Below are 24,859 nucleotides of genomic sequence, written 5' to 3'. Positions count from 1 at the left end.
ATCTGGGAGTCAGGCGGGCAGGAGGCCAAACCTCCCCGACCCCCCTCACAGCAGGAGCGGCTCCGGGGCCTATCCCGGGAAATCCAGCCCCTCTTTACGCCTTTTCTGACCCTATCCCGGGAAATCCAGCCCCTCTTTATGCCTCTCTCGACCCCTATCCCGGGAAATCCAGCCCCTCTTTATGCCTCTCCTAACCCCTATCCCGGGTATTCCAGCCCCTCTCTACGCCTCTCCTGATCCTATCCCGGGTAATCCAGCCCCTCTTTATGCCTCTCCTGATCCTATCCCGGGAATCCCGTGCTGCCCTGTGCTGTCCCTGTCCCCGTGCTGGCCCAGCTGTCCCAGTGCTGTCCCTGTCCCTGCTCTGGCCCAGCTGACCCCGTGCTGTCCCTTTCCCTGCTCTGGCCCTGCTGACCCCGTGCTGTCCCTGTACAATTCCGGTGCTATCCCTGTCCCCGTGCTGTCCCGGTGCGGCTGGCGCTCCCGGAGCCCCGGCATTGCGGCGGGCAGCCCCGGGAGGCGGCGCGGGGCCCTGCGGGCGCGGCGCGGGGCGGGCTGAGGGAGCGCCGCCCCTTCCTGCCCGAGCCATGGCTCTGCAGGGGGCGCTGCGCCGCGTGGCCGCGGCCTGGGGGGGGCGGTGAGTGTGGGCCGGGGGCACCGGACCGGCACCGGGAATGGGAATGGGATAAGGATCGGGGCACGGATAGAGATAGGGATTGGGGCCAGGACTGGGATCGGGACAAGGACACGGTCTGGAGCAGGGAGTGGGATCGGCACTGGGACTGTGACAGGGATAAGGACCGGGACCGGGACCCGGAGCGCGAGTAGGATTAGGGTCGGGACAGGGACCGGGACGGGGACAAGGACAGGGATCGGGACCGGGACCACGACTGGGATTAGGGTTGAGACAGGGACGGGAATCGGGATCGGAACAAGGACCGGGTCTGGGATCGGGACTGGGAGAAGGACAGGGCTGGGGATCAGGATGAGGGCATGGATCAGAATGAGGACAGGGCTCGGGATGAGGATGAGGCCGGGCTCGGGTGCGGGGTGCCGGGCCCGCGGTGCCGCAGCTGTCACCCGTGTGTGTGTGGCTGTCGCCGGCGGCGCGGAGCGGTTCCCGTGTAACGGCCCCGGGGCCGGGCTGTTCCAGCCGCAGCCATCCCGCTGCTCCCCGTCCCTGCGGCCACACGAGAAGCGGGCTGGCTGCACATGCTGCAGCTCAAGGGAACCTCCATGGCGCAGTCAGTGAAATACCGAAACAAAACAGGCCAGTGTGGCCATCCTTGGAAAGCTCGAAGATCTGACTGTCATTTCTTTTTAGCTATAGAATGGGGAACAGACAGACGGCTTCTGTAGGATTGTCGTATGGTGCTGCCGTGAATCAAATACAGGTAGCATTATTTATGTTGCTTTTACTGATTTTCAGCATTTATAAAAGCCAATTACTTCAAACCTTTTCTTATTTACACAAAGAAACACTGTAAATAGTTCTGCCTGTTGAACTGTTCCTATGTTCATCATGCTTATCAAGACATGTTGGCATTTTTGTTTATCCACAGCCCTGGAACCTGATCTTCCTAGGCTGCACCCGTTTTATGTTTGGTTTTTTTTGACCTCTACTGAAATTCATGTTGCCGTTGACATCGGGGATAGAACCTTGTAAAATAACTGATATCAAGTAAAGTTAAATATTTTAGAAGTTGTGGTTTTTAAAAATTAACTGATAGTTAATGATAGCCTGAAATCCCCTTGAATTTATAGTAAAATGATAAGGTTGTACCTTCCAGCCACTGCTTTTGGTCACTGTGTTTGCCACTGGCACATCCCAAGTGCCCTACAGACAGAGAAAACTGTCCTAAACAATTCAGGGGGACAAAGGGAGCAGGGCAGGCTGCAGAGCAGAGTTATACCACACACTCTACCATCCTTGTGCTGGTTTGGAGCCAGATGCAGGTCAAACCTGCTTTCAAAGGTGCCAGCAGAGATTTTCCTGTGTTTGCTACTCTAACAGCAGCTTTTTAACCTGTGTACTACTTTCATGAGTGTTCAATAGTGTTCTAAGTGCATTGGCTTGAAGCTCACTCACTTTTAACTTTCCTTTGAGCACACAGGACATTATTTCACGCAACTGTGTGGTGATTTTCTCTAAAACAACATGTGCATACTGCAGAATGGCAAAAAACCTCTTTCAGGGTTTGAATGTGAATTACACAACTGTGGAACTGGACCTAAATAGAAATGGAAAGCAGTTCCAAGACATTCTGGAACAGATGACTGGTGGCAGAACAGTAAGTATGTTCTCTTATACTTAACAAGTAACAGCTTGGGCTACCTGCATCCCTCTTGGGTTATATCCATAGCAAATCCTTAATTGTTTTGAGATAGGTAAATTTGGGATACAAGCTCTAAATTAAATACTGCAGGAGGTCTCTTCTTCTAGAACCCCTCTGGCTATCCCTCACAGCTGATCTTTGCTGTACTCACACTGAAATAATTGAAGTATCAAAGCAATTTTTAATTTGTATATTTAAACCATTGCATTTAACACCTTTATTTTAATTTACATAGTCTCACTTGACTCAATTATTGGAATTTAATACAATCACCCACTCAGTGTCTTCATCCCACTTTTGAGGGGCACATGAAGTTTCCCATCTCTGTAAATATTATGGACAAGTATGGGTTGTACACTAATATTATACACACATCTGGAACACAGTGATTGTGTGTACTAGAGTCCACATGGGCTTGCTTGAATGTTTACCTTTTTCCCAAGAGGTAACTAATGCAACTTTTGTTTTCTTGATAGGTCCCAAGAGTGTTTATCAATGGGACTTGTGTTGGAGGTGCAACAGATGCTCAAAAGCTTCATGAGGAAGGCAAACTGCTTCCTTTAATTAATCAGTGTCAAATGAGGCGAAATTACTGAGCAACCACCTCTAGCTTCCTCTTCCTTTGTATGAACAGAATTTCAGATGAAATCAGAAGATCACAGACACAGCATGAGCTGCACTCAACAACCTCAAACCATGGCTTTCTGAATTACAGATCACTCTTACACTTTATGGACTTGGTAAATTACTTGGTGTCCTTGCCTCAGCTTTCCCACAAGCCCACAATGGTCATTAGCAAACATTCTGTAACTCTTGGGGCTCTTAGTGAGACAGTGATGTCATTTCATGGTGATTACATCCTGCTCCAGGGAAGCCCAGGCTCTGCAAAAAGAATCCTGTGGGTTTTGCTGCACATTAGTTTGCTTTTTAGCTTTGTCTCAATAAATTTTATTGAAACCATTTTATTTAATGGTTTCTTTAAATATAATTCTTCTGTGTCAAACTGAAGTGTAAAGCAAACCCAGTTTGTAGTGATACTGGTGTGTGCATGTCTGCCTCTCCTGTACTCCCAATGCCTGATCACCCAGCTCCCAACTTGTGTGTCCACTGGAACAGAAAAGGGAATAAAGATTCTGGCAGCTTTAGAGAGTGACAGCTTTCATCTTTCCTCTGCACTCTGAGGGCTCAGTCTGCACTGCCATTCAGGAATGGCTTCCAGGGGGGCCAGGCAGCTCGGGCACTCAGCTGCAGCCTGTGCTACAACTGATCCAACAGCAGCATCAAACATAAGAGCAAGGGAAGCAGGTCTAATATGCATAGAGTTTATTTAGTACTTAAATTCTACAGCCAGAATGCAGTTTACTAGCCATTTTAACTTTCAGTTAAATGTCTAAAAGAAATGACTAAAATTCCATAGTTTCAGTACAATGTACATCCAAAGCCAGACCAGGCAATGCCAAGACTCTTGGTTATTTCAAAGTAGTTCATATGCAAGTAGAAAATTATATCCCACTCTTCGGTTAAAGGGACCATTACACAACTAAAGGTGCACATATTAGAATAAAAACATTAGTCAATTAATTAATTTTTTACTCACTTTTTGTCAATTAAGAATCTTGTTATTTCCATTGCTTTCAGCACTGCATGTATCTAAACTACTTTTTCCCTCAAGAAAAAAAAAAAAATAAATCTTTAATTCCAGCTAACAAGGACAGCAAGAATAACACTTAAACTTGACAGCTTCATTTTTGTGATGCAGGTTTGAACTAAGTTTAAACTGCATCATTTGTAGAAAGCCTTTAGTATACAGTTGCCTGCATTGTGCATCTTTAATATGTAATCAGCTAATTCAACACACTGACCTTGTTTCATTTTAATTATTGCACACAGATGTGCATCTCTCTCTGAATTTACACTTAATAAAGCAATTTATTTTGCACATATAGTCACATAAGAATACCAAGTATTCTTTTTCTCTGTGTACAATTCTTCAGCCAGTGATGTTTTTACCAAAAGCTTAACAACAATTTTGTCCCCAAAGCTGATAAACCCATCACGTAAAAATAATAATAGTATGCAAAGGAATTTTTCCAGGACCTTTTCACTTTGTTCCCTGTTTAGAGGCTTGTTTTTTTTAACCAGTAGTCTAAAATAACCCTTTGAGTTCCAAGTTGTGGAAATCCCAGGGCACTGTCACTTAAGGCAAATTCTCTTGCAGCCATTGAAACAAGCTGTGCCTGCAGATACAAGTGAGTGCCCCATCATTATACAGGATCTAGCTTAAGGCACCCAAAGGGTTAATTATGTTTCTTTTTAACCATATTAAGGCTCCCCATCCAAACAGTTTTTTTCATTGTGTACAATTTCACAGAAAGTAGCAGCAAGACAGTGCCTTTGTTACTTGGATGGCACAAAGCCGTGTTATGCTTCAGTTAATTAAACGTGATATGGCAGTTAAAGTGTGGTTCTCATCTAGGGGGGGGAAAACCCAACCAAAATTAAGAACCTCAAGAATAGTCATTAAAAATTTCCATCTTTTTTTTCCCCTAGCATTGTCTCCAGAACAAAGCTGTTTACCTTAAAATATGCTTGTCCTGGGATCTAAATATTGAAATTTATCATCCATCTTAAATCCCAAGCTTCTAAGAAGCAGAAGAAGCTGGAAACAAACAGTGAATTATTTAATGAAGCACACAAAGCTGTCAATGTGCCCATGTGTTGCTTTTTAAATAGAGAATTATTTTTAAAGAGTAGAACTGCACTTTTACAGGAGAATGAAAAGACATTTTATAACTAGTTGTGCTTAACTCTTAAGCTGGTAACATTAGGAAAACAGCTACTTATATTCATTATTTGTTAATGAAGCATTTGTAGAAGTTCTCAACATACCACATATATATGCAAATATATATATATAAACTTAAATTCAGAAAGCAGAAATACCTAAAGAAACCACGCTTTGCAGTATCAGAATCATAAATCCAGATATGTAAGCACACATATTTAAAGACACCATACCTTCTGCTGAAATTAGCTTATCTTTTATGATTTCCCTCAGGGCAGCATATCCATAAAACACTGTCCTGGACAGTGTTTTACCTTTTCCCCAGAATTCTTGCTCAGCCATTTGCACACTCCACAGTGTCACAGTAAGATGAAATCTCTACCATTCCAGCAAGAAAGTCATTAGAACAGCTGCTTACAGCAGCCTTTCTGTGCACTGCAAACCACTGCAGACAGCAAAATAAACCTAGACACTGGTGCAATTTCATAGAAACTAAATGAACACAACAAAGACAAATGATTCTTTACTTAGGTTTACTTCTATAGCCTATTCTTTGAAGACTTTCTCTAGTCAATACAGCAAAGAAACTGCCTGTTTATCCAGAATATTAATTTAAATGTTTTCCTAATTCTGCATGATACCATTTAAAAGAAAGAAAAGTTTCAAATCACTGAAGTGATTCTAGAAAAAAGATTCACATTTGAAAAGCCAATTGTAATCATTACGTTTTTCAAATAAAGCCATTCACAGGCAGATGTTGGATTTTTGTAATAAATAAAGTATACTTTTGTAACTGATTTTTACACTCAGTTTTACCAAAAATCTGACAGATATAACAAATTAGATGTTTTGTAAGAGATTTATATAATTAAACAACAGAAAAAATATTCATTATCAGAAACATGAAATACTATGCCATCAGTTCTGGTGCAGGGAGCTAAGCAAGCACACTCAGTGACAGCAAGAAGGCAGAAGAATAGAGGCAAAAATAAAACAGTAAATGAATAGATGAGAGCTTGTGAAAAAAGATTCAAGTATAGGCCTGAGGTGACAAGATGGAAAAGGAGGAAAAAACCCAACATTAACAGAGAAAAGGGGACAACAAAAGAAGAAGAAACAAAACAAATGGAACCAAAACAGAAGTTCCTGTAATGGTGCCTGTGAGGTCAGGACAGGGTTAAGCAGTATTTAATGCAGACAAATATTTTCCTAGTGTTTTTACAGTCAGAGCCATTATTAAAATACATTTCCCAAACTGCTGGTGTGTTTTTAGCCAAGAATATGTACTTTCTGGAATAGCCTTTTCAAGGCATACTCATTTATGGGCATCAGTTAACTACACCAGTGTGAAAAACCAACATAAACCTCCTTAAGACTTATGTTTGACAAACAGGTTTAACAGTGGTTTTAAGCAGCAAGGTATTTTAGTGCCAGTTATTAGCAGCCCTCACACAGTGGGCATTTAGACTGGCCCTGCTGACCTCACAACTACACCTACCCTCAGACTTCTCCTTTCTGAAACAGAGGACTGCAATCTAATTCTACAAGCACCTCAAACCCTCCTACTCCTTGCTCCAGGTCTAAAATTCCTGACATGAAATTCTATTTCTTGGCAAAATTATTACTGTCATTATTGAATTTATTACTCAGTGCTGATGTGCTCACTGCATTATTTTTAAAAACTCAAGAGCCTCCTGCCCTCTCCATGTCATTTATTGTGTCCCTTCCAAGAAGAAACCTGACCCTGGATGTTCATTCCTCACAGGAGCATGTTTCACTTCTGCTGTGCTTCCAACCACAACATGCTTTTCTTCTTTCTTAAAGCTAAATTGAACACATTACAGTGTTCAACACAATAGTCTAATGCTCCAGAATTGTCAAGAGGGTCACAGAGAAACAGCAGTCAAACTGAAACCAGGTAACTGTTAGCTATCAGGAAACCTGCATTTGCCTGGTCTACAGCTGCATTCTGCATTTTAGACTAGCATTTTGAATAAAATTAACTAGCTTGAAACTTGTCCCTGCTCAATGCTTACTGGTAAACTGCAGTGCACAATTACAGCCCCTTTTCTGCTTTTCCAGTCAGTGTTCCTCCAATGCAATGACCACTAGTAATTTGAAAGTCTTCTTTTTAGGTTGTTTATTGCACACTGAACTGAAGCTTAAGCTTATCAATTTTGTCTTAACTCACTTTTTTAATTCTTTTTCAAGCATTACAGTAATTATTGCCTCTTTACATGTCTAGAGCTGTTTTGGAAATTATCAGTTTAATAACTAAAGACTAGAAACGGGCCAAATACATGCTATGGCAAGTGAGACATGCTGTCCCCTAAAATTCAGTGTATGGGCAGATAAAAAAGATCCAGTCTATGGACAAGAAATGGGCAGCATCATTCTTCTATGCCCCTTAATAGAAGAGAATGGCAAAACCAGAAAGAAGCTCCCAGAAACAAAGGTCCACAAACTACAAAATTTCAGCTGTCAGCATTTACTTCAGTTTCCCCTCTCTGTGCAAATCCTGAAGGAGGAGCAGATGGCAACGTGGTCTGACCAGAGCTGGCTTTACATCACAGAAACCACTGAGCAGGTTTTCAGTCCAGAGTCACTATAAATGTTTAGGAGCACATTCTGTACCCCAGCAGGGATGCCTACCTTTTACCATTGGTCACAGCTATCCAGTGTCAACAGATACAGGGATCTACAATTTCTATCACTCCTACTGAAAAGTTCATCTTTACCTCCACACTCTAGTTCAAGGAACTGCATTCTAAACTGGACTGCTTCCAAAGATGCAACACCACTATAACCATACATTCAATCTGTTAGTAACTAGTCTAATTTTTATTTGCAATAAGTTTACTTGAAAGTTACTTGAAACACCTGTTTTAAGTTTTAATTGTATATTTAGTCCAAAATATTTCCTATTACTTCACAAATACTACTGCAAATAAGAAAAAGTACTTGCAAAAGATACTCATCTATCAGTTATTTTTGACATCTCTAGCTTAGAAGGAAACACCCAATCAGATGTTTGACTATTGTGTCATTTAAAACTCATTACTACCAAACCCAACCCCAAAACATCAGTGCATTTACTGGAAAGAATTATTAATATGTATTGAGCAAATGAGTTTACTCCCCATACTCATGGTGTTCTGTTTAGATGCTAAGAATGATATGCAATTTTTCATGAGAAATGGCTGATTTTCTTTTTGCAAACCCCAAAGTGCTGTGTCTTAGCTTTTGTAGGAACACTTGGTTTGTTCTAGAACTCACCTGAGGAGCTGGTGGCAGTCCTGTGTCCCCAAGCATTCTGTGAGAGCAGTGAGAATTCAGGAGTGACTTACATTCATGCTGGCTGAAGGCAACACTACCCAGCAGTTCTGTCAGCCCTGCTTCATGCCAGGAAAGACTTCCCTCTCTGGATTCATTATGCATCAAGGGAGAGTGTAAGGAACTCAGTAACATACCTTCAGTAACATGTAACATCCTATTTTAGCACCAAAAGAGATATCCCAGCTACACAATGCAAGCTTTGAATTTATCATCAATAGGAATGAGGCATAATGACAAGTGTTACAAGTACCAAAAGTATAGTAGGAACTTCAATTTTACATTTAAAAGCTTGGGTTTTAGGCAGAAAAATATGGTCTGATGTGTCATTTACCACTATGGGTAAACATGATATTTTTATAAATCATAATTATTTTCAAATTAACATAAAATCTGCTGTTTAAAACAGTCTGTATTAGCTTAAAAGAGACTGAAATACGTATGTTTTAGAGGAAGTTGTTAAAGCATCACTAAAAAACCTTTCAGATCTTGTAAGATTGATCTACTAAAGAGATCTTTTAACTTCCCCCCATACACATAGAAAACACAGAATTAAATACATACACACACAAACTGCTATCAGTTTCTGTTCCACAGTGGTAGAATACTCACTGGCTTTCTCCTTGTCATACTCTTACTATCAGACTAAAAATAAAAAATTAATAATAAAGAATCCAGTTTCAATCACTTCCTAAACATGATTTTGTGAGCATGAAGGAGGCAACTGTACAGTTCATAAAAGTTTTTAAGAATTGGTCACTACAAACTGGAGGTAGTTTTGAAATATGTTAGCTTGAATTAATTTATGAAATCAGAAGTAACACTAATCTATAAAAAGATCTTAAAAAATGAAATACTCTCCTGTTAGGAAGATTGATTCTGAGTCATTGAATACATTCTTCTGAAAAAAAAAAAAAGTAGCTTTTTGTTTCTGGTTGCTCCCACTCAGCTTTGCTGAGCAGGCCAAGACACATGCACTTGTTAATCTTGCTCACTGAAGGTGTGCTGATGCTTCTTGAAGTTGTGACAAGGACTGACTGTGACATCCCAGTCATTTCCAAGGTCTTTTTCTACTAAAAACAGTTTTTAGAACTTCCTGTAAAGCATTTTTAATTCTAAACTAGTGCTTCTGAAATGATATTGTGCAGAAACTGCCCCTCAATTTACCTAAAGAGATATTTCCTCCTGAAAACCCCGATGATAATCCAGAGAGAAAAAGATTAGCATGAGCTCTTGCACTTTCAGTTTTAGCAGTATAAAATGTCCCTGGGTAACTTTTACACTGTATCACAGTCACATGGTCTCAATACATACCAGAAAAAACTTCTTTTGTAGATTTTAGCCATAGCCATGGAAACCATTGAACATTACTAACACTTAAAATACAAAGATTTAAAAAAGCCCAAAGAAAATTCTCTCTCAATGAAGCTGCTGGTAAACTGCCATTATTAAAATACTAAGCCCATTTGTTTCCAGCTCCATTCTAGAAGTAATTAATGAATTTATTCTTGCAAATAAGCATTCCACAGCAATGGGGGAAATTAAAAATCTCTCCATATTTATAGTCTACTATAAATGAAATTAAATTATATACTATGTAACCCTGTAACCACTTTTAGCAAACTTCTCACTGTTATTCTAAATTGTGTGCAACAGGAAAAACAAAAAAAGAGATTCCTCATCTGCTTTTCTCGTTTTCCCTTCACAAAAAGTTAATAAAAATCACAAAACCATGAGGGTTGGAAAAGAGCTCTTAAGATGGAGTCCAACCATCAACCCAACACTGCCAGGTCCACCACTGAGCCATGTCCCTCAGCACCACATCCATGTGGTTTTGGGACACTTCCTGGGGTGATGATTCCACCACCTCCCTGGGCAGCCTGCTCCAATTCTTGGCTGCAAACAGGATTTGAGGTTCAGCCTCCCCAGTGCCAAGAGGAAGAATCCCTTCCCTGGTCCTGCTGCCCCTCTTTCTGATCCCAGCCAGGATGCCCTTGGCCTTCCTGCCCACCTGGGCACAGCTGCCTCTTGTTCACCCACTCCTGACCAGGTCCCCAGGTCCTTTTCCACAGGGCAGCTTCCCAGCCACTCTGCCCCAGCCTGGAGCATTACTGAGATTGTTGGGACCCAAAGGCAGCACTTGGGGCCACACTCAACCCATGGCCCCAGCCTGTCAATCCCTCTGCAGAGCCTTCCTGCCCTCCAGCAGATCAACTCAACCTGGTGTCATCTGCAAACTGAGGGTGGCCTCGAACCCCTTGTCCAAATCAGCCACAAAGATACTGAGCAGGATTGGCCCCAACAGGGAGCCCTGGGGATCACCACTGGTGGCCAGCCAGCAGCAGGATGTGACTCAGGCACCACCACTCTCTGTGCCCAGCCATCCAGCCAGTTTTTCAGCCAGCAAACAGTGCACCTGTCCAAGCCACAGGCTCCTATCTGTCTTCTCAGACAGCAGAGAAGCAGTGTCCAAGGCTTTGCTGAAGGCCAGGCAGACCACATCCTCAGCCTCCACCTCATCCACCAGGGAGGTCACCATTCATAGCAGGAGGTCAGGTTGGGCAGGCAGAACCTGCCTTTCACAAAGCCATGCTGGCTGGGCCTGATCCCTGGCTGTGCTGCACGTGCTGTGGGATCCAATGACCTGTTCCACATCCCTCCCTGGCACTGAGTGCAACAGGCTGTGGCTTCCTGCATCCTCCTGCCAGCCCTTCTGTTCAATGGGTGTCACACTGGCCAACCTCCAGTCATCCTGAGACCTCCCTGGTTAGCCAGGATTGATGATAAATGGTGGAGAGCAGCTTGGGTGGATTCCATCAGACCCCAGGGACCTTTGAACACTGTAAGTGCCCTAAGGAGTAGGGCACTGTTTCCTCCTGAATTACAGGGACCTCATTTTGTTCCTTGTCTCTGTCTTCCCAAGGACAGCTGGTCTGACTATTAAAGACTGAGGCTAAAGACTGAGGCAAAGAAGGCATCAAGTACCTCAGCCTTTTTCCCATCCTTTGTGGCAATGCTTCCCCTCACGTGCAATAAAGGATGGAGATTCTCTCCTTGGCTCTCCTTTTGTTGCTGAGGTATTTGTAAAAAAACTTTTTGTTATCTATTTCAACAGTGGCCAAATTAATTTCTAGCTGGGGTTTCACTTCTCTAACCTTCCTGCATAACCTAATAACATCCTTGTAGTCCTCAAGAGCACCCTGCCCCTTCTTCCAAAGGTCTTTTTTCCCTGAGTTCCAGTGACAGCTCCCTGTTCAACCAGGCCAGTCTTCTTCCCCACTGGCTCATCTTCCAGCACATGGGACAGCCTGCTCCTCCATCTTTAAGATCCTTGAACAATGTCCAGCCTTCCTGGACTGCTTTCCCTTCAGGATTGTTTGCAAGGGACTTTCTCAGTCCTAAAAGGCCAAGGTCTGAACTCTGGGGCTCCTGAGCTCCCTCTACACCCTCCTCGATGACTCCAAGGTGGTGCTCAGGGCTCTGGAGGTGACCACCTGTTCCTGGCCCTGCTGGTCTGTGCTGCTGCTGAAGTCCTGGGGGACGGGAAGCTGGACATCCTGCAGTACAACTGTGCTCCTGTGGCTGATGGAGGCAGCACATCCTCAGCAGGTGCTGGGCCTGCTGCTGCAGCAGGGCTACCTGCAGCAGAGGAACTCCAAAGTCCACAAGGAGCTGGACAGCACTGTGGCCCTCTTCACCTCCCCTGCTGAGGAGCTGGATGTGGCCAAGATGGTGTCTGGGCTGACTCCAGCACTGGTGGAGAGCAAGAGCAGGGTCCAGCATGCTGACACCAAGTGTTTGCTGTGGTGGTGTCTTCCTTGGGCCCAGGCAAAACCACCCTTCTCCTCAAGGCAGTGGATGCTGTGGAGCTTGAGGGTAACAAGGATGGGGTGATTCATGTGGTGCAGGCCAGGCTAGCCAGGAAGACTTTGGTGAAGCTCAGGGACCAAAGGTTTGTGAAATACACTGTGGTCCTGCCACCATCCCATCATAACAGGGGGTCCTGTTCACCCCTGGGACAGATCCAGAGTGGCTGGTGCTGGCCCACAGGACTCAGAGCACAGTTCCTGTGGTTATCACACAAGGGATGATGCTCTCTGGAGCTCCAGCTCACACAGAGCCCAGGCTGGTCAGGGAATGAATGAAGTCCAACTAGAGCTTTGAGTGCATGCATAGGAATAAGCCAACTGCCTTGGGAAAAGGAGGGTGCTGGATACAAGGAAGGTGCCTGAGGAGTGGAGGTGCCTTTCTGAAGGAGCATGGAGCAGGGCTGCAGCTGTGCTGCAGGACTCTGAAGGGCGATGTGACTGCACTGCCAGCCACTACCAATGGTGTCCAAATGCACAGTGTGCTGCTGCATGGCGCCCAGTCCCAGGGTGACAGCGGTGACATGTGGCTGCCACCTCCAACAGCAGCAGGATCACTGGCTACTCACAGTTAGTTTGACACCAGAAATGCCAGCACTGAGTTTCTCTGTTAGATTTGCATGAGACTGAAGTTCTGTTCAACCTTACAAACACCTTAGTGAGAAGCTCTAGTCAGAGATGCTTGAAGTGCCACCACCTCCTGTAACATTCTGATATGTATACAATATGCCATGAGCTAATAAAGTAGATTTGGCTGGGAGTTCCCAGGGTGAAGTCTGTTGCCAGCAATGGACCCACTGGGAAAAGCAGATGCCTAAAAATGTTAAATCAGATCCAAAGTGAAGTTTCGAAGGACGTCCAAAGCTCCTGTGTCGAAGCCGCAGATATCCAACATGCCTCTGTCGTCCGGGTCCGCCATCGTGAAACCGTGGGAGGTCATCCCACAAACCACCAGCTTAGCAGGAATACCCATTTTCTAGAGGAAGGAGAGCAAAAAATATCAGAAAACACATCTAGAGTCAAACATGTGCACATATGCAGTACCTTAAATATGCCAGAGGGCCAAATCTCACTTGCATAAGGCACCGTCTGAAGAGGGATGCCAGAATCAGAACTGCAGGATGCCTGTCAGCACTGGAAAGGCAGCTAACCTCAACTAAGGAAACCAAATTAAAGGCTTCTGGTATTGATTTCAGCTGGGTGGAAACTATGTAATGATTGAAGTCCATACACCCATGCCTGACAAACATATTTTTGGTGGTTTAAAAAATAGTTTCTTTAAAGCATGAAGGATTGTTTGTTGAATAAATAAGCAATGTGCTTGGATAAGGTATTCTTGTCTGTTCCATTGTAATATTATGAAGCTGTACAGCTTAGAGCAGTCCCTTTAAAACACAATAGGCTTTCTTCACAAGCTACTGTCACCTCATCCTCCTGACACTTGTCTTTACTATTTCATTGAAACATTTTGACACCTACCACAGACATCAAAGCTGAACTTAGTTCTGAGAGTCAAACATCATTCTGTAACAACTATAAAAACTTATTCCATCAATTACATATGGGATTTAGAAATTCATGCAGTCCCTGAGTAACAAAATTTCATGAACATTGGAGCACACCAAGCAGGGCAGGCTAATTACAAATCCTTTTAGCAATTCTGTGGTTTTAAATACACACAATTAGTGCAATATGTGCACTAATTCTGCCTAACTGCAAGATTGGTAAGATTTTAACAATATATAATTATTTACTGAAGAAAGCCATAACCAGTCCAATCTCTAAAAGACTTTTAGAGCTGGTACTTATTTTGTACAGTATTTACTAATCATAAACAGTCAGAAGCATATTTACCTCTCTGTACTCTCTAAGGGCCATTGCAGGAGGAGTATTCCCAGCAAAGGTCTCGTTATCAGTAAATACAATGAAGACATCAGCAGCTGTCTGAGTTTTTTGAGCCCATATCATTGGAAGGGAACAATCAGTGGTACCCACTGGAATCTTATTGGGGAAAAAAAAATATACAATAAATTAACAAACCATGGAAAAATTACTTTTGATGTAAGCTTCATGTTTTACCATGTGTTACTACACAAAGAGGCTTTTTTGTTAAACTTGTTCATTTTATCTCAGTTGGTCCAGGACTTTTTTATTTTGTTTGAATTTTTTAAAACATTCTTTTCAAGCTAACTCATTGTGACATAGCACTGACATTCTAAATTGCAATGTTTAATATCCAGCAAATGCAATAATGACGTTTGCTGGGCTTTCTCTAAATAAAATGCACTGAAAAATTCCAATCTTGTACTAGAGCTACACAGATTAAACAAGGTAGTAGGATTGATTATAAAGAAAAGACAATGTAACTGCTGAGACTTTTTTTTTACATACTTCATACATTTTCACTAAAACTTGAGGTAAGGTCATGTCAGCCGTCACTGGACACGGGACCATTTCATGTGAAAAGGCAACAATTTGGGAATCCTTCTCAGTCCGTGCTGCAACCTGAGAAAGAGGAAGAAAGGAGTGAAAATAATTCAGTTACATTACTCTGAACTTTTATTTTTTATTTATATTTTTTATTGTCTGAACTGAGCCATTCCCTACCAACACACAGCATGACAAATGCTTTTGTATTTAAGTCATCATGGCTGCTCATAAACAGTAATGGTTCACTGTACACTTTAAATATTCTGTAATATTACTGCAAATAAACACTGCAAAAAGAGATGAACAACTGCTCTAATTACTGTCACTAAAGATACTTCCATTTTCTTCCCTCCTCTCTGACATAAAACCTTGACCATTTTTAAGGGCCAACAAAAGTTCAATTCCTCTGCAGTAAAAGAACACAACACAAGAAGCTTTAGAATACTAAACTGAGGGAAAGTGATTGTGAATAAAGGCCACATTGACAACTCAAACAAACATAAGAATTATCCCAATATTCCTTAATCTAATCTGTATATTTCTATGAATGCTTCTGAAAAAATTTAAATGTGTAGGATAAAGTTATCATTTTTTATTTATAGTAAGCCATTTTATTATGGCTAAGATAAGTGAAAAAGCTGCCCTGACCACTTTGATTTACAACAGAAACCAACTTCTTCAAACTGACGTTTCTGAATATGGTTGCTAGGAGCTTTCAGCCATAAGGCACAAGGTCACACCTTCTGTACCCAAAAAATATTATATGTGAGTTTCCTCTTGATTTCTAACCAGCTTTAGAGCACCTTTCTATCAAAAAAGCAATTCAAGCTGAAAACAGTTATAAATAAAAGAAATTGAAAGCCTCACCATACACATTACAGCTGCAACTGTGCTGGCATTGAGCACACTGCCCAAAACCTTTTGTGTCATAGATGCACTAACATCAACTGCAATTACAATGCGCTTTCCTGTTGGTTCCACTGTCTGAAAGAACAAAAGACAAAATTATAATAGGTACACATAATTTAGATATTCATTTCTTCTTCTGCTTTCACTCCTAAAGAGGGCATTTTTCCTCTTTCTAGGTAACATCAGGACGGTGCTGTTGCCAAAGTTTCAGAATTGTTACCTACCCCAGGAACTGTTCTTGATAAACTTTCAGAAAACACAGAACTCTTAGAAAGCCTAGCAAATTGAAGAACTATTATTACCTTGAAAGCTTTGTAAAATGAGGCATCTAAAGCTTCTAAAATGTCTTCATCAGGACGCCACCAAAGCTTCCCTCTGTTTCCATGTCCAGCTTTATAGGTTTCTAATGCAACCAAAATATGGAAGGGATGTATTCTACCCTACAGGTAGAAATCAAAAATAAGCACATGAAAATTTAACCTCCTTAAAAAAAGTAACAACCTAAAAATAAATGAAAATAAGTTGCTACTACAAAATATCTCAGGTTTAGTATATGGTTACTTTAAATTTGCTAAACCTAAAGAGTTCCTGCAGTCTTGACACAGGTGTTGGATGAACTGGTAACTGTGGGTTACTCATAATGGACCCCACTCCCTCTCAAGAATCCTCTAATTAACACCAAATGGGATGCCATCACCAGAATTCTGGTAAAATTTTGCAGCTCTATGATTGTCCAGTGCTATTTTCCATCACAGGCTTACAGTAAAAGAAAGTCCCTGACCAGCTGAAGAGAAAGGAGCTGAGCAAGGAAAAGAACCAACTTAGAACTAGCTTTATACAAGATAAAGTAACACTGGACAATAAATAATTTTTGGAACATAGCATTCATTTTTCTTACGCTATAAAACACTCCAAACATTTTTTTTTTGCTTTCCATATATAAACTTAACTTATATAACCATATCAACATTTTGTTATCTTTATCCAAAAGGGGTGTTTCAGTCTTTAATCACTGCCAGCATCAAAACTCAGTGAACCTGAATGCTTGTGCATTGCCTATCTTCCATCAAGGCATTGCACCATAATCTTGCCTCTCCCTTCTCCAGGAAGGGACCAGAGAAAAGGAATTGCAATAGGGTGGAGGAAAAAGAACTTTGTTGTTGTGCTAAATTCAGCTCTGGTGCTGAAGAATTTCAGTGTTCTGATTTTAATCTTCCCAGCTCACAAAACTGCTGCTCAAGACACTCATCCTCCCTACCTTTGACCAAATCCCTGAAAATGTTATTCTGTCTTTGGAGAACTCTCTTTCCCCTCTTCCTTTCCTTCCACTTTGATGGACAATAAAGCAATCAGAAAACAGGAAAGTCTCCTTGCCCATCTTGCTTTTCCCCTCAGGTGCTATGCTATTCTCGTAACTCACTTAGAAATTATAAGACTCAGAAGAAATTGATGAACCCAACTAGCAAAGCTTGCCACAGCCCTCGTTTAAGAAAAGATCCAATATCTGCCAGTACACTTATTTTATCAGAATGTTTCAGACAGCAGGTGAGGAATCAAATGAGAAATTATAAACAGAAGTTTTAAAATAAAGCTGCAGGCATTAAACTGCAGTTTTTAAATAGAATACACAAACATAAATAAACATTAAAAATTAAAATCCACAAGGGCTGGCACCGATTATGAAGTTCTCACCTTTTTTAGCAGTTTCTCATTTCTCAGTTTTTCACATACTATTGCCACTTCTGAACCTCGTGGTTCAAGCACTGAATTTGCTGCCAGCTTTCCTAAATTTCTCAACAACACAGAAATAGGCATTTCCTTGAGTAATGCCTTCCAAACCTATGACGAAAGAGAAGAGAAACACAGAAAGATGAGAGTCTCAAAATAAAAGAACTGTTAGCTGTACATTGAATAAGTTTATTTTAAAATAAATGTACAAATTATATTAAGGTCTTAATTGTTTTAAAATTATCTGTTTGGGTAAGCAACTTGAAAAACAGCGTAAGGGCTATTTTGAAAAGAAATCTAGATTTAAGACTCTGAAGAGCATTACTCACTGTAGAGAATTCATACTTCTATGGAGAATTTGACTAAGGAAGTCACCTACCTCTTTAGATTTCAGATGGTTTGTCAGGAGGTGCTCTCTAACCAGACCATACTCCTCTATCAAATGAATAACTTCCAATTCATCTTTTGTGCGTTTGACTTTCTCCACAGCTTCCAGATACTTCAAGAGTTTTTCAGTCTCAGCAGAAACTGCTTTTTCTTTATAAGCTTCTTGGACATCTTTCCACCCCTTGGTAATATACTTAGTGACTATAGCAATTCCTGATGGAAAAGAAAACCATTTCTCAAGCAGGATTACCATCTGTATACTGGCATTAACCATTCTAGCATGCAAATCAATTAGCAGGTTTCACTCTCAGACCTGCCAAACACCTACTGAAAAGGTCAGCCACACACAATTCAGAGCAGTACTTTTAATTACTATATTCAGCTCCTTGAAGTAAGGATCTTTATGTATTTGCTAGATTGCCCAGAGATGCTGTGGCTGCCCCATCCCTGAAAGTGTTCAAGGCCAGGCTGGATGGAGCTCTGAGCAGCCTGGGCTGGTGGAAGGTGTCCCTGCCCATGGCAGGAGGGCTGGAACTGGATCATCTTTATGGTCCCTCCCAACCCAAACCATTCTATTACTTTAAGATTTGAACTCAACAGATGTTCCCACATAACAAAAAAGTGTTATTTCATCATTTGTAAGCAAATAGGAACAAAATGAGGGAGTTGTGTTATTTTGTCTTCTCTTGGCACATAGAAGAAAAGAAGGAACAAACCCTGTTTACCTTGAAGGTCTGTTTTTTTATGAATACCCACATTTTTAAGATGCAATTTACCGGATATCCTCACTAAGAGGATAAACCCTGTTTACCTTGAAGGTCTGTTTTTTTATATGATTACCCACATTTTTAAGATGCAATTTATAGGATATCCTCACTAAGAATTCATCTACAATGGAACTTGGGTTTCCAAAATACTTCCACAGTAAATATAAAAGGTTTAAAACACAGTATTTTCAGGTAAATAAAAATTTATTACCTTCACTGGCAGGTTTTAGGTGGGACAACCTCAGAAGATCTTTATGAGACCAACCACTTCTTTGCTTATATTTTGTAACTGCTAAAGCAAGAGCCATGCCATTCTTTCCATTGTACCAATCTGCAACAGCTTTCCTCAGAGCACGGCCCCACATGCCACATTTCATGCCCTCCTTCAGATCTTTTTTAAACTGGATGAAAGTAAAGAGATGGGTTGGTATGCAACACACCTCGGGGACAGCTTTAAACGCCGCTTGTTTTGTTTTGGCATCAGAGCACTGCGAGCAAACGGCGAGGGCAAAGAGCAGGGGCTCCTGTTTTGCCGCTCTGCCCTCTTGACTAAACGCTTTGATTTCTTCCACAACTTCGCAGCCTCTGCCCTCTTCAATGAGCCTTAGCAAAGCTTCAGCGTTCTCAAAGCCCAGCTTGTGCTCCTTGACGTGGTAGGCGCTGCCCTCGGAGCCGAAGCACAGGAAGTGCTGCAGCCGGGTGCTGTCCGTGAGGTCCCAGCCGGCACCGCCCGGCCCCGGCGCCTCGCTCGGGGGCTGCGCTGGGCTCTCCTCTGCCTCCATCCTTCACACTGCCAGGCTCTGCTGCAACAACAACACCTCTCGTTAACAACTGCGGCTCACTACTCTTTTAGCAAAGTAAATACACGGTGTCTATGAGCGTGTCATCTTAAGTTTTCATTCATGAATTTAAGCATACTCCAAGTGTCTGGTAATACGCGTCATTTAGGGGCAAAGAAACAAAAGACTCTCTAAGTTATAATAGCGACTAACTTACTTCTTTCAAACCAACTCAGAAACTATTAAACCCCAATAAGTGGCACACTGGTCTCAGAGCCCTTCTGGGTCACTGCGACCCCGAAATTGTTAAAAGTCTCTTTTCCCAGCCCGAGCACTTGAAGAATGAGCTAGAGTTCTCCAGTTCTCAGTCTCAAAGTAGTTTATCACGTCTTATCTATAAAAAATTTTCTCCTGCCCTGCCAAGGTCTGTCCTGCAGGACAGCTCCAGGCACACTGTTTAGGGGGATAGAATATAAGTAAATAAAGGTAACAAAGAAGGTAATCTCACCCCTAAAGAGTTGCAGCTGGGTTAATTATTAAAGATGAGGAGCAGGCCTGATTTTAACAGGCCACAGCTGTAGCCAATAAGAAGAGTGTTATAAAAGAGTGGATTGGGTGGTTGAGGGGAACTGGAGTCAGTTGGCTGCTGTGAGGACAAGGAAGAGCCAGTGCCTAGAGGAGCTGCCTACAAGAACCACCAAGGAGGTATGGAACTCTAGCAATATGGAACCTTTATAATGTAATGACAATAGAACTTTTGCACTACAATCACAACACTACTGCCTGCCTCTGGGGCAGTGTTACGTCTTTATACTAAAAACTACATATATGATATTTACAATAACTTCCCAATACCTATCACCTATCTTAGACACTGAGCTTCTACTCTGAACCAATCTATAAGTGCCAACATCACAGCAGAAAATGGAGGACAAGAAGAAGGAGAAAGGCTGGACTCACCCAGTTCCCTCCATCTTGCCTCCTAAACCCCCATACCAGAAACCCCAAAATCTACTTTTCCACCCTGTGATAGCTTCACTAATAGTCTGCCTAACTGTTGTGGCTTGCTGATCTTCCTAAAAGGTTAGTAATTTTCTCCACAGCTCATAATCAAAGCCACAGGTGTTCTGAGCTCCATGGTAGGGGACCTGGCTGTCCTGGGTTCCTACAATCTGGTGTTATAGCCTTTTGGCACTAATATATAGCGAAAAGTGCATATTATAGCTCTCTGTAAATATTTACCATATGTATTTTGATGTATTGATCAGTATTGATGTTTTGATTAGTACAGTAGCGCTGTATTAACATTTTAATAATATGATAAATGTAGTCTGGTAGTTAAAGGGTAACTTTTGTAGTTAAAATAAGAACTATGTCATTTAGATTTTTTTAAAGAAAGGATCGAGGCACTCGCACCAGATAGCAGCCCTAGAACACCTAAATCTTTCAGAGGAAAAGAATTAATCGCCCTCTTATCAGAAGAAATGAACTTTTTTCACCTCAAAGGTGCTCTTAGGATTAAGAGGAAGAAGTTGACACAGACCATATAGAACCTTGTGTTTGAATGGAATTTATGCACCATGCATGAATATGCAACAGGCTGTAGTTTTTAAGGGTTAATCCTCGGTTCGGGCTGTGCTGCCCAGAAAAAGGTACCTGGACGTCTGTAACTCTTTGTCTTTATTGTCTCATATTGTCCTAATTCAATTTGTCCAAATTATTATTACTCTAATTGTATTACTATTTTTATAACCATTTTGTTACTATTGAACTTTTAAAATTTTAAAAACAAGTGATTGGTGTTTGTCACATATATTACATCACTTTCTGTAGACTTTTATATTGCAGACTAAATGGCTCAAAATTCAGATCTTGCCCTGCTCTATTTTGCTTAAGAATTGCTAATACCGACCAAGTGAAGAAAAATGGGGCTAAAATGAACAACTAAGATGTGGAAAAACTGTTCAGTTGGAAGACTTTGTGAGAGTTTATATATGGTAGGTCTCAGTGAGGCTTAGACAACAGCTTTTTAACAACTGAGCAGCTCAAGAACAAATTATCTTTGCTACAGGCTCAAATAATCTGCTGCTCCAAGTGAGATCCAAGAAAACGGGGACATGATGGATTCTGCACTGCTTTACCTTTGCTTTCAAAGGTAAGAAGCAAAAATCGGCACAAAAATTCACAATCGTTCAGGTCTTTCTATTTATATACTCCTGAGCTGCAAGAGAGCTGTGATATTTGTAGGGCAACACCACTGCTCTTACTTGGAGAATGTGCAGCACAGCAAAAATCAAGCTGGGACATTTAAAATAAAGCAAATGCAGGTGAAATGAAATTAGCAGGGTAAAGGTAAGAAAATTGCTCATCACCACTACTTCCAAAACGTTAATAGCACAATAATAAATTTAGTTTACTCATTTCTCACCAAACAAGAAAATTACACTGAATAGCACCAAGAGCTTCTACTGAAAGCCAAAAAGGCAGAACCATTAATCCACTCCATCAAACTGCATATAAATCTTGAAATTCAGAGACTAAAGTCTGAGCTCACACAAATGGCATTTCAAAGATTTTCTGTTTTCAAGAATTGCAGATATCTATTTTTGACTTTTTTTGCTTGTTCAGATAGTCAAGACAAATAAAAGCCACTTTGCTCCATTTACCAGGATAAGGTAGCACAAATAAATGCCACTAATGTAGACAGAGGGTTCCCCCCTCCCAGTTTCAGCAAGTAACACTGATTTACAAACAACTTCCCTACTCCTTTGCCAGAGAATTTCCCCTTTTCTGCAAGCAACTAGAAATGTACCTTTCCTCTGATTTTGCATATCTGCACTAATCTGCAGCCAGAATTAAACAGCAATCATCAGAGCTCCCACTACATTCTACAAACTGATAAAAATAAAAGCCATATGCTGGCACCTGGTTCAAGAAAGCAGGTTCCATTGGAAATTAATAAGAAATATCTTTCATTGTATTATTTAGAGCATCAATGCTCAACTAAAATTATGTATTCTAAGCATGTTTCCTGCCAAACCTACTTAAATACACATCATGGTTGAACTGACTTTTATCTTGACATCTGAAGAATGCAAATACACTGAAAATAACAAGGGTGGTATTCCCCATCTGTGAATACCAGATCAGGACTTTTTCATGCCTAAAGATATTTTATTTCAGTAGAGTTCCATTAGCTCATTTCATTACACAGTCAATAATGTTTCATAATAAACACAGGAAACCCAAACAAAAAATCTTGAAATCACAGTAAGCACCCATTTAGTTATCAGGAAAAAAAATGGTACATGAAAGATTCTGAGAAACACCATTATCTTGAAGGAAAATAAGAATGGGAAGCATAAAGGCTCACCCATGGATGTGAGCCTTTATATAAAAGGCTCCATGTATATAAAATACTGAAAATGATTTCTTGCTGTAGCTTTCACAGAGGGAAAACTCTTATAGATATTAACAATGGATAATTTCTATGTTTATTTTGTATGGACCAGGCTATTCATGGACTCACAACACTGGGAAGAGGCATACACCTGCATCCATATGCTTCTGACCCAACCCATAATAGAAAAGATATCTGCAAATAGTTTTTCTGACACTTAGCGTCTTAATTTGCTTTCTTAGGAATATGCTACAAGCTACCAACCCAGATTCTGTTGCAATTTCCAAAAACTGTCCAACAGAAATTGTAAATTCTTAAAAATAAACCTGTATTTTAAAAATTACTTTTGAAATCCATAATAGCTTGATGCAAACCACCAATCTCACTACTAAACAGTTACAGCAAAAGTATCAGATTTACACTTCACCAGCAGTTACTGGAAAAGCACTTACTCATACACCACTTGAGTTGGCCTGCTCAAGTCATTTTGGCCATTTCTAACCCTGTATTACATCCCAGCCTCACAAATTCCCAAAGCTTTTCCCTGCCTTGGACCCATTCCTCACCTCTGCCCAGACCTCAAGCTTATTTTTCCATTTAACACCTGTACAACAGAGACAACTTTCACCCTAACAGGTGGATAAACACAAATGCTCCCTTAACACATGCTCTGCTATAAGCCTAGGCTTCACCTGCTGAGCTGCAGCAGGGAACTTGAATTAAAACACCTGCGGGGGATTTATCAACAATATCCTGGCTCCATAAGCACTTTCAATTTCTGAACTACAGGAATGCAAACAACAATTCTTACAAGTCCCAGACTAGGAGTTTCATAACAAAAATTGCCCAACTAAACTCCATGGCTGTTCACCATTATTAATGAAAGAGAAAACCCACTATATTTCAGCTGCCATATAAATTTGTAAGTAAAGTATGACTACTCTGAAACAGTCTATACACCAGTTATGTGTGGAGTAGTAAGTCAATATTTTGATGTTGCTGTACCATAGCATGATTCAGTTAAGTCGACATTTGTTAATGTTGATGACTTTTCCAAATTGTCCTAGCTTTCCTAAGAAATAAAATGTCTGACAAGTTTCATGGATGGATGAAAAAAAACCACATAAGGTAAAAAGCTTTAACAGAACCACAAATTCTAATTTAAGTTCTTATGTTTAACTGCTACATTAAAAACTAATTGAAACTTTGTAGCAGAATCTCATGGAATTAAACTAAAAGTCGGGTCTTTTATGACAAAAAAAGCATTAACATTTTAAAGACAATTTCTCAAATTGCCTTTGAATACTTCAAAACCACATATACTTCAATTTACGAGGAACTGAATTCTGCTTCTCTGTCCTTGAAATTCTGTATAAGCATTAACCTGAAGACTATAAGCAACGTCTTCTAGTTAATTGAGCAGAAAGACTACAACCATCACATTATTCTAACAAATCAGGCTTGTGCTACAGCTCTGACCACATAGTTCTCATACTTCAGAAAATAAGCACCTCTATTTCAGCTGGGATGCCAGGAGAACACTTTCCAAACCATGGATGGAGTGGTGGACGACAGAAGCAGCACAGAAGCTATCCCATTATACGAACCACATAGCAGCCCACGCATTTCTACAGCAGAATTTGCAGGAGCCTGTCTGCTTTACAAAATGTACTGACTGGGGGGCCAAGGCAGCTTAGGTGACGTAGGGCAGAATTAGGAGATCGAAGCACCTAAAGCGGATACCCGGCGAGCTGCGCTGGCAGCTGTCAGTCTCCATAAAGACGATAAACACGCGTGACGGGCAGGACGCGTAACGCCAGAGACCCGTCCGGGAACGCCCCGCGGGCCCCTCGCCCCCCGGGACCCTCCGGAGCTGCCCCTCCCCGGGCCTCCCCGCATTCCCCCGCACCCCCGGGGCCGGCCCAGGGACCCCGCTCCCCCTGCAGCCCGGGAAGCGCCACTTGCCTGCGAGGCCGCGGCCCGGGCGGGGCCGGGCGATGCCGCAGCGCCGGGGGCCGCGGGGCGATGGGCCGGGGAGGCACCGGGGACACCGAGCGGCGGCCGGGCCGCTGCGGGCGCGCGGGGGGCGGGCAGGGCCGTCCCGCTCCGGCCGCCAGGGATCCGCGTCTCCCGCTCCGG

The 24,859-nt window shown here is 41.8% G+C and overlaps 2 protein-coding genes across 7 annotated transcripts; one reads left to right on the top strand and one right to left on the bottom strand.

Moving 5' to 3' along the window:
* The first annotated feature begins 523 nt into the window (after nucleotides 1-523).
* On the top strand, nucleotides 524-3,481 carry GLRX2 (glutaredoxin 2). 3 transcript variants are annotated; one of them, XM_071436003.1, is made up of 4 exons: nucleotides 524-637; nucleotides 1,325-1,394; nucleotides 2,196-2,291; nucleotides 2,813-3,481. In XM_071436003.1, exons 1-4 carry the CDS (start codon nucleotides 588-590, stop codon nucleotides 2,930-2,932), a joined length of 336 nt encoding a protein of 111 aa, XP_071292104.1. In that variant the 5' UTR covers nucleotides 524-587; the 3' UTR covers nucleotides 2,933-3,481. The 3 variants fall into 3 exon arrangements, with proteins under 3 accessions (XP_071292104.1, XP_071292101.1, XP_071292102.1); XM_071436000.1 differs by having other exon boundaries at nucleotides 525-637; nucleotides 2,115-2,291; XM_071436001.1 differs by lacking the exon at nucleotides 524-637 and adding an exon at nucleotides 854-1,244 and having other exon boundaries at nucleotides 2,115-2,291.
* Nucleotides 3,482-3,644: 163 nt separating this feature from the next.
* On the bottom strand, nucleotides 3,645-24,850 carry RO60 (Ro60, Y RNA binding protein). Of its 4 annotated transcripts, none has more exons than XM_071435993.1 (9): nucleotides 24,686-24,849; nucleotides 18,753-19,344; nucleotides 17,767-17,987; nucleotides 17,352-17,498; nucleotides 15,962-16,099; nucleotides 15,618-15,734; nucleotides 14,712-14,825; nucleotides 14,175-14,321; nucleotides 3,645-13,296 (listed from the first exon to the last, which is right to left on the bottom strand). In XM_071435993.1, exons 2-9 carry the CDS (start codon nucleotides 19,321-19,323, stop codon nucleotides 13,144-13,146), a joined length of 1,608 nt encoding a protein of 535 aa, XP_071292094.1. In that variant the 5' UTR covers nucleotides 19,324-19,344; nucleotides 24,686-24,849; the 3' UTR covers nucleotides 3,645-13,143. The 4 variants fall into 4 exon arrangements, 3 of the variants coding, with proteins under 3 accessions (XP_071292094.1, XP_071292095.1, XP_071292096.1); XM_071435994.1 differs by having other exon boundaries at nucleotides 18,753-19,341; nucleotides 24,686-24,835; XR_011680536.1 differs by having other exon boundaries at nucleotides 13,159-13,296; nucleotides 14,719-14,825; nucleotides 24,686-24,850.
* Nucleotides 24,851-24,859: the final 9 nt, after the last annotated feature.

The sequence above is a fragment of the Agelaius tricolor genome, unplaced genomic scaffold, assembly GCF_023055355.1.
Source record: "Agelaius tricolor isolate 1412-34295 unplaced genomic scaffold, bAgeTri1.0.p SCAF_11, whole genome shotgun sequence".
In the NCBI taxonomy this organism is placed as follows: Eukaryota; Metazoa; Chordata; class Aves; order Passeriformes; family Icteridae; genus Agelaius; species Agelaius tricolor.
Note: the sequence above shows the minus strand (reverse complement) of the source record. Positions and strands in the feature narration are given on the sequence as shown.

What these genes read in the sequence shown, in the direction of transcription:
- GLRX2 (XM_071436000.1), top strand. Translation starts at nt 588, where the DNA reads ATGGCTCTGCAGGGGGCGCTGCGCCGCGTGGCCGCGGCCTGGGGGGGG. An exon ending in CTGCCGTGAATCAAATACAG is followed by an intron (nt 1,395 to 2,114) that starts GTAGCATTATTT and finishes TTGAGCACACAG; the next exon opens with GACATTATTTCACGCAACTG. An exon ending in AGATGACTGGTGGCAGAACA is followed by an intron (nt 2,292 to 2,812) that starts GTAAGTATGTTC and finishes TTTTCTTGATAG; the next exon opens with GTCCCAAGAGTGTTTATCAA.
- RO60 (XM_071435993.1), bottom strand. Translation starts at nt 19,323, where the DNA reads ATGGAGGCAGAGGAGAGCCCAGCGCAGCCCCCGAGCGAGGCGCCGGGG. An exon ending in CCTAAAACCTGCCAGTGAAG is followed by an intron (nt 17,988 to 18,752) that starts GTAATAAATTTT and finishes CTTTTCCATCAG; the next exon opens with GAATTGCTATAGTCACTAAG. An exon ending in ATGAGAAACTGCTAAAAAAG is followed by an intron (nt 16,100 to 17,351) that starts GTGAGAACTTCA and finishes TTCTACCTGTAG; the next exon opens with GGTAGAATACATCCCTTCCA.